This window comes from Nansenia antarctica (genome assembly GCF_963989245.1).
Source record: "Nansenia antarctica genome assembly, chromosome: 12".
NCBI classification, from domain to species: Eukaryota; Metazoa; Chordata; class Actinopteri; order Argentiniformes; family Microstomatidae; genus Nansenia; species Nansenia antarctica.
In genome coordinates, this window is record NC_137682.1 from 3833097 (window position 1) to 3841782 (window position 8686).

At 43.0% G+C, this 8686-nt stretch overlaps 1 protein-coding gene across 1 annotated transcript; it reads right to left on the minus strand.

Annotated features, from left to right (window-relative positions):
* Positions 1-699: 699 nt before the first annotated feature.
* LOC308168389 (putative flap endonuclease 1 homolog) lies at positions 700-7330 on the minus strand. The gene is made up of 11 exons (XM_080542960.1): positions 7182-7330; positions 6251-6326; positions 5842-5944; positions 5127-5181; positions 4872-4933; positions 4277-4413; positions 3674-3734; positions 3145-3276; positions 2398-2543; positions 1999-2143; positions 700-940 (listed from the first exon to the last, which is right to left on the minus strand). Exons 1-11 carry the CDS (start codon positions 7261-7263, stop codon positions 884-886), a joined length of 1056 nt encoding a protein of 351 aa, XP_080399086.1. The 5' UTR covers positions 7264-7330; the 3' UTR covers positions 700-883.
* Between the last annotated feature and the right edge of the window lie 1356 nt (positions 7331-8686).

An 8686-nucleotide genomic window follows, 5' to 3' on the forward strand; every position in this document is an offset into this window, starting at 1 on the left:
AGTCATGATCATTACTTTTGCTTGATACCATTTTGCCATGTTTGAAATGAAAAGTCTTCTGCCTTAAATTTGGCACCGCTCAGCATATAGCAGGTGTCCATCAAACACCCTAGAGCCCATCTGACTGCCCTTGTCTCCTTTTTTGGCAGAGGGAGAAGCAAGAGTCCACAAACAATGGTCACACTGTTCTCTGATCATCCTGCTTGTGTGCAAGGATTGGCATGAGCTGTATGCTGCCCAGATCCACTAATATGTCCGTAATCATGATTAGTTGCAGGGGTGAAAACTGGTGATGGCCCAAAAAGGTGACACTTTTTTTTAAGACAATTATTAATGCACGGATAACATTTTAGTTGACGGGAGAGGGGGGGGGGGGCCTCAATAGGTGGCCTCAGCGGCGGTTTTAACCTTAACACCCGCATAATTATGTTGAAAACAGGTTGCTTACTGTGACTGTCCTCCACACTGTCTAGAATTGTATCTAGCTGCATGAAGCTAAAAGTTATTTCAACAGCAGCAGAGTTTAGCAGACAGGAAGAATAGTTAGAAGAATAGTCATCATGTAACTTATTGGATGAGCCGTAGACCCCCACCCCAAATATATTTTTTTCAGATCTACACGATTCACGTGGATGACCTATTTTGAAGTAAAAACCGCTAATTTAGCAGAAAGGTGACAAGTTTGCACCCCTGAGTTGATAATAAGGATGGGAATATGCATGATGTTATGGAAGTTGAGGTGATAGATCACATTGTAGACAGTATGTCGATCAGTCAGGCCAGTGTCTCGCTAAGGCTGACACTTATATATACATAATATATACAATCCATCACTGCGAGCCAGCACGCCTCTTTTACCACCAGGCTCCACCAGATGACGGCATCACTTTGGCTTTGCTCTCTTTCCTTTGCTGTCGTTGGAACCCTCAGCATCAGCCAACTACAAGCAGAGATAAGGCTAGTGTTTCAGACTCGACACACACATGATAGAACACACTGACCAAATAAGGAGCCACAACACATTAAATCCTTAAATAGGGAAGGTTCAGCAGTATTATGTGGACTTTTATATGTAGTTGGTTATACATGAATGAATGAATGAATGAATGAACGAACATGGAGGTTGCATCATCTAACAAATAACTGAATCACAGAACAAAACAAAAAAACAACAAAAAAATATTATGGAACCAGGGCCCAGTTGTTCAGAAGTAATCTGATTGGATTTCGGCTATCGGATTGGATACAATCTTGAAAAAGGGTTGTTGAAAAGGAAAAAAGGATTCTGAAATCAGATTAGATCAGGTAATCCAGTCTCGGATTTGATCTGGATCAAACCTTATGTATTGTTCATAACGTTTTAGTAGGATTGGGACGTTTCATACGTTTGATCCAGAAAATTAGGATTATCCTGATCCCAGCAGAAGGGTGGATTTCAGAAACAAAATGTAATAAAAGTTTTAAAATAGTCAAATAATACAATATTTGTATCACATATATATGTTACGGTACATGTGGGAAAACTAGGGTTAGGGTGACTTGGTACATGCTGGCATGTCTAACCCTAACCCTAACCTTAACCCTAACCGTAACCATAACCCTAACCCTAACCATAGCATCCTAGCACCTAACACTAACCCTAGTTTTCCCACATGTACCGTATTCCCACATGTACCGCAACATATACATTCATTTATATTCTATTATTCTAATTAGTTTAACTATTACAGTGATAAAGTAGACATTAGGCTTCCTTTACTACCAAAACAGTGGCGGCGATTCACAGTACCTGCTACGGTCACATGGTAGAAAAAAATATATTTGATGTGTGAATCCGTTCCCTCGGTTTAGTAATTCGTTAGGGTTAGGGTTAGGCCCTACGAGCCAGAACGATCGCAAGGATTCTAACCCTAACCCTAATCCTTGCGATCGTTCTGGCTCGTAGGGCCTCACCCTAACCCTAGGCTTCATAAAAGTGGCATAATAGTGTCATGTTACCTGTTGCCTCTTGCGCGTAACACGAAAAAAGTCCTCTATGCGAGTCTGTTGGGTTCGTCCTGCTGCTCCTCCCTCCTCTCTTTCTTTCCTCCTCCCCTCACGTGTGTGGCGGAACTTCTCCATTCGACCACAGACTCTTTGCTTCCTAGAATCACACACACACACACACACACACACGCGCACACACACACACACACACACACACACGCACACGCACACGCACACGCACACGCACACGCACACGCACACGCACACGCACACGCACACGCACACACACACACACACACACACACACACACACACACACAATGAAATGGCATATACATTGTGGCCCCTGAGAACTAAAGTTGAGTCATACAGGATGACGGAGGGGGGGGGTCATCCAGGACCATGACCTACTTGACGTGTTTGTCATGGCACAGGAACTGGACCAGAGCCTCCTCATCTGGCTCAGTCCAGACCAGGTCTGGGAGCTCAGTCAGGGGGGCGTCCAGAAAGAGTTTGCGGGCCTCCTGGTACTGCCAGAAATGTGGGACAGGGTGGGTCTGGAGAAAGGATGGTAGAGAGGGGGATGTTACTAAAGTTCCTGTCTTGAACCATTGTATCTCAATAGGACCGACCCTGGTTAAATAAAGGCTAAGAAGAAGAAGGTGCCATGTACACAGCTGTGACTAAAATGCCACGCCTAGAATCGTTACTAGCCATTGACAGTCCTCTTATGCCTGCACTGATGTGACTGAACACCGACCTGTATATGAGGAACTCAAGGTTACACCTTAACTGCTCCTCCTGAGACATCTTCTGCCCCTCAGCACTGCGTCTCCTAAAGACACTCGCATTTTTTGTAAATGTAAATGGAACTGCTTAGGAGGTGCTCAATTACATACTCATTATAGGTGAGATAGTAGCAAATACAATGAATCATTCATGTGTTAATTGTGTTAATGTTCTCATCTGAGCCATACATAAACTAAGTTCAGCAAACTGAACAAAAAAAGGTTTTGTAAAAATTAGAATAGTGCCATTGTGTTTGGCGCTAACATGAAAGACAGTTGGCTGAACTCAGTATATCTCATATCTCATCTACCTACTTGGTTTTAATCATGTTGGGCAGTGGAGAAGAATGTGTATCAATCCATCCAGTACCTTTCTGTTAACGTGCTGAACCACATTCTCTATAGTTCGGTGCTGCTGGATCAGAGTCAGCGCTTTCTTAGGACCAAGACCTGGAATTTTGCTGCAGTAGTCACAGCCCAGTAAGATACACAGGTCCACAAACTTGGACACATAAGAGGAGAGAGAGAGAGAGGGGGGGGGGGTAATATAGAAGTGGCAACAATTATTTGATGGTAAATGGTAAATGGACTGCACTTATATAGCGCCTTTATCCAAAGCGCTTTACAACGGCCTCTCATTCACCCGTTCACACACACATTCACACACCAATGGCGGCCAAGCTACCATGCAAGGCGCCGGCCGGCCCGCTCACTGGGAGCAATTTGGGGTTCAGTGTCTTGCCCAAGGACACTTCGACATGTGGCCAGCTGGGGCTCGAACCGCCGATCTGCCAACCTTGCGATCATTAGACGGCGGCTCTACCTCCTTAATTACCTCCTTAATTATTTTAAGGAGTGGCATTTCTATATTAAATTACTTGGATGGTGGGGTATTTTACCTCTTCATGTGTGATCTTCAGAATGTCTAGGAGCTTGGGGAGAGAGTATTCAATGAGTTGGCTGTGGGAGGAATGTTGAAATTAGATTAAGTAAGTAAGTAACGTTTATTTATATAGCACAAAATGTACAACGACAAGACCAAAGTGCTTAACAGATCAAATATAAAGAGAAAAACTAGATAAAAGAGATAACATACAGATTAAAGAAAACTGATCAAATAGAAAAATACACTAAAAGCAAGGTGCAGTCCAAATAGAAGTGCAAAGAGTGCAGTGTCGGGAAGGCAGGCTCACCTCAGGTCAAAGGCCAGGGAGAAAAGATGTGTTTTGACTAGTTTTTTAAAAGCCTCAATGCTCTCAGCGGCTCTGATGTGGAGGGGGAGACTATTCCAGAGCCTAGGGGCGGCCTTAGAGAAGCCTAGGTGTAATCTGTCCTCCATCACTTCATGTATTTTAGCCACCACAGTATCATTAAATGACATTTTCATTTCACCATTGAAATAATTAGCCCATAATGCAGTACAAAAACACAGAGGCAGAGACATACATGTGGTGCACATCACATAACACAGATTCTCCCAGTCCCTGGACTGCTACACACACCTGTCTTTCTTGGCATCAAGATGGCGGATCAGAATGTTGCCACCAAACGGTAGAGTGTCCATGTCCTCAGACGCCACTGCGTCCACGGTACCCTGTCTCACCAGGTGAGCACACAGCGCCTCCCCATCGCCCGGCGCCTGCAGAGACAGAACAGGAGGAGAGGAATATCAGGGCAGGCAGAGAGATATGAGGAGTTCCACAGAGGAATACAGATGCAAGGAATTGATTTCAGATTAGATGAGATATAAAGAGTTCATAGCATGAGTGGTTAGAGTGTGTGTGTGTGAGTGTGTGTGTGTGTGTGTGTGTGTGTCTGTCTGTCTGTCTGTGTGTGTGTGTGTGTGTGTGTGTGTGTGTGTCTGTGTGTGTGTGTGTGTGTGTGTGTGTGTGTGTCTGCCTGTGTGTGTGTGTGTCTGCCTGTGTGTGTGTGTGTGTGTGTGTGTGTGTCTGTCTCTGTGTTTGTGTGTGTGTGTGTGTGTGTGTGTGTGTGTGTGTGTGTGTGTGTGTGTGTGTGTGTGTGTGTGTGAGAGAGAGAGAGAGAGATGTCAGTGTTAGCATGCTATAGGTTATGCTACAGGATAAGCTATACACTGACCTGGATGACAGGCACACCCAGAAGTTTAAGGAGGTGGAGACAGTCCTGCGTCTGTGAGGAAACTACCCAAATGTGTGAAAGGTCAATAGTTATCAAATAGAGATAGAAGAAGAAATCAGTGGAAAACCATCCATCAGACACAGATTACGCCAAAACAGTGCCCTCGCTTTTTTTTTTAAAAAGACAAGGAAGTGCATTAGGATGTCTCCTTTCGCTATCCATTCTGATCTGTTTTTTCTTTTGCTTCCTGCCTACCTCTGCCTGAACAGTTGGGGGAGCTCCAGCCTGCAGTCTCTGCTCTCTTCTCAAGCTAAAGAAAAAACAAGAGGTTCTTGTTTTAGGTTGTACATTTCTTTTATTAGGATAAAACCCCTTGAGATGTATGATCATCTCGTTTTCGAGGGGGTCCTAAAATAGTATTACAATAATAACAGCAGAAATAATAGGCTAAGAGATAATTAAGAGGACCAAACCAGACCAAAAGACTTAAAATCATTTAAAATTATTTTAAAATCATTGAATAGGTATAATAGGAGAATGATAACACACAGCTTCACTTCTCCATTTATGGAGTTTCCACCTTACTGCTGCCTCCTGTGACGTTTAGCAATTTCCGGGTCCAAACCAGAAATTCCCTGCACCAGAGTACCAGTGTACTACAGCGGTAGAATGACAGTTCAATCGTTTTTTAGACTCAGATCTATTCATACAACAAGGGACACAGCACTTTCCCGTTTTTCCCATATTTGTCAGTGTCTTTGAGCCTCGGAAAAGCGCTATACAAATATAATGGATTATTATTATTACTGAGGCATTTCGAAGACAGCGCCTCAGCCAACTATGGACCCGGAAACACGTCACGACTTAACAACCGAATTGTATCCTTTGTAGTATCGCTTCAGAGAAATGAAACATGATAGGCACAGTAATAACATGTTCTACTGGTACTCTACTGTTCTACTCTACTCACCACAGCTCTCTTCTCTGCAGGAGGTTTCCCATCGAATACAAACACCGGCTTGATGTCGTGCTCCAGGAAGGTTAACGTGCGAAAGAACAAGCCTGTCAACGGCCTGGAGTGAGATGACAACATGGAAGCCAGTTTGATCAAATGTTTGATATACACAAAGCTTAAAAAGACCAGAAATTCACAGAAGCAAGGACACACATTCACACACCAGTGGTGGCAAGCTGCCATGCAAGGCGCCGGCCCGCTCACTGGGAGCAATTTTGGGGTTCAGTGTCTTGCCCAAGGACACTTCGACATGTGGCCAGCCGAGGCTCGAACCGCCGATCTGCCAACCTTGCGATCATTAGGCGGCTCTACCTCCTGCGCCACAGCACACGCATGATTATCTGATCAAACATGGCATGTTTACCTGAGATGCTGAACAGTAGGTACAGAAGCGCGGAACTGGTTCAGAATGATGGAGGTGTCAAAGGCAATGACCTTTCCTAGAATTTAGGAGGAAATTAATTAATTAGGCCTACAATAATTACAATCGTGTAATTACAACAACAATTACAACCAATAATTACAATCGTGTAGCCTAATTATTGGTTGAACCTGAAGTCTTCCCTTCCTGACGTCCTCTCTCCTCTTTGGAAGAGAAGGTCCTAGAGGAGGAACCTCAGTTAGACCTACTCCTCCAGGGGCGCTTAGGTACCATGTAACCGCAGGGTCCCTGGTTCGATTCCGGCCGGGGACATAACCTGCATGTCATCCCTCCTCTCTCTCTCACCCATCCTTCCTGTCTAAATCTCTACTGTATCTGTCAATAAAATGAAAAATATGAGTGGGACTGCCCCACTCAGAAAAAATAACTTGTGTGAGGAATGTGAGGAATCAAGGAAAGACTTTAGAGATTTGGTCTCTGTGCATCCTAGTCTAAATCACACTCAAGGTGCATCATCCATCCATAGAAACCCATAACATTAAAAAAAAATAATCCTTGTGGTGGGTCAATCTTGCAGTGATCACCTGTCACTCTGGCAGCTTTGTGAATGGTAGCAACATTTTTTACACATAGTCCTCCTCCCTATTTCAGGGCACCAAAAGTCTTGTAAAATTGGCCTGACAGTGACAGGTGTTTCTGATGTGTTCATGTCACATCATTTGTGCATTGCACATCTGTCAATGTCTAGTATTGATTCTGGTCTTTGCATTTATGCCTTTGGAGTCTGTCAACATGAAATTGAATAGTCAACTTCAAGTAAGTCATTGTGATTGTGAGGCTGAAATATCAGAAACATCAATCAGAAGCATAGCCAAAACCAAAACCAAGCAAGCTAAATGACCTGTAATATTACCTGTATAGTCGCTGATCTCCTTGTAAGAAATAGCGGCAGGTGCGTCACTGCGAATCAAATCTGCCAATCTTGCAATCCCCATGATTGTGCTGACAGATCTGATACTGGCAACAATAATGTCTAAACAAGCAATCAGCCAGACAGCACTTCCTTATTTATCAGCATACTGCTGTTGTTATATTATTCGCTTCTTCAGTGGTTTGTAATGGAGGTTGGCAACCGACGTCAATTGTGCGCTACCGCCGTCTACTGGACTGGGAGTGTATATCAGAGATGTCTAGATCTATGGAAGGTAAGTTCAAGTTCAAGTTCAAGTAAATTTTATTTGTCACATGCATATCGTAACAAGAATAACAAGAATTTACAAATTACACGAGCAGGTTTAAAATCACACAAAATCACACTCAAATCAAACAAGAAAAACAAAGGAGGGGGGGTATGCACAGATGACATTTGCAGGTTGGGTAAAAACTATACTATTAGGTACTAACATGGTTAATTGTCATAGCCACACCATTTGCCAATTACAGCAGCAGATCAATTCTACATCATTAAATGCTTGGTTGGATTGACCAACACGAGAGTATCACAAATCCAATATTAGGAAACCACGTATGAGGTGCTATGACTATGAGAAGCTCTACTGTACAACCAATGAGCCACATTCACACATGTACACAAATCATGTCAATCAATGGATACTTTCATGTGCATGCTCATCTAAGACAGGACTAGACAATTACGTGACGTTAGAATGATAAGGTTCTATCTCCATTTTTGTCACAATTGAGTTTTTTTACATAATCTGATCCATTAGGTGTTTATTAATGCCTGTGTGGTGTTATTTTTTAAAAGGTTGACATTTTTGAGTTAGTAATTCATAAAATACAAAGGTTCCATCTCACAGAACATAATGGAATGTAAAAACTTTGACGCTCAATATCTCTGAACTGCCCTAAACGGAGATAGAACCTTATCATTCTAAGCTCACGAATACACAATACACTCCATACACAATACTACTACTACTACTACTACTACTACTACTACTACTACTACTACTACTACTACTACTACTACTACTACTACTACTACTACTACTACTACTACTACTACTACTACTACTAACAACTTAATATGTTGTATGCTTTACATTCAAAGAGTTAACAACAATCAACATGTGTCATAGTTCAGTCCCTTTGTTTCGGTATACTGCATATTACAGTTAAGTGCTGTCATTCATATAGGTGTGAGTGTTTGCTTTACCCTCCCGCCCCTTAATGTCAGTAACTCAAACAGACCCTGTCCTCTTTAGTCTGTGTGCAGTGACCTCTGTCAGTGACTAAACGTTTCCTTTCAGTGGCCAAGTGGTGAAGTGGCCAAATAGGCCTTTGTGTGTTAATGTGACTCTGGGTGGAGAGAGACCGGCTTTGTGTCTGTCCAGTCAACCAGTCAGCCAGAGGGAGGAAGGAACAGATAGAGTCCAGTAGTAAAAAAGTCGCTGA

What these genes read in the sequence shown, in the direction of transcription:
- LOC308168389 (XM_080542960.1), bottom strand. Translation starts at nt 7,263, where the DNA reads ATGGGGATTGCAAGATTGGCAGATTTGATTCGCAGTGACGCACCTGCC. An exon ending in TGGGTGTGCCTGTCATCCAG is followed by an intron (nt 4,414 to 4,871) that starts GTCAGTGTATAG and finishes CTGTCTCTGCAG; the next exon opens with GCGCCGGGCGATGGGGAGGC. An exon ending in TTCAGCACGTTAACAGAAAG is followed by an intron (nt 2,544 to 3,144) that starts GTACTGGATGGA and finishes TCCTTTCTCCAG; the next exon opens with ACCCACCCTGTCCCACATTT.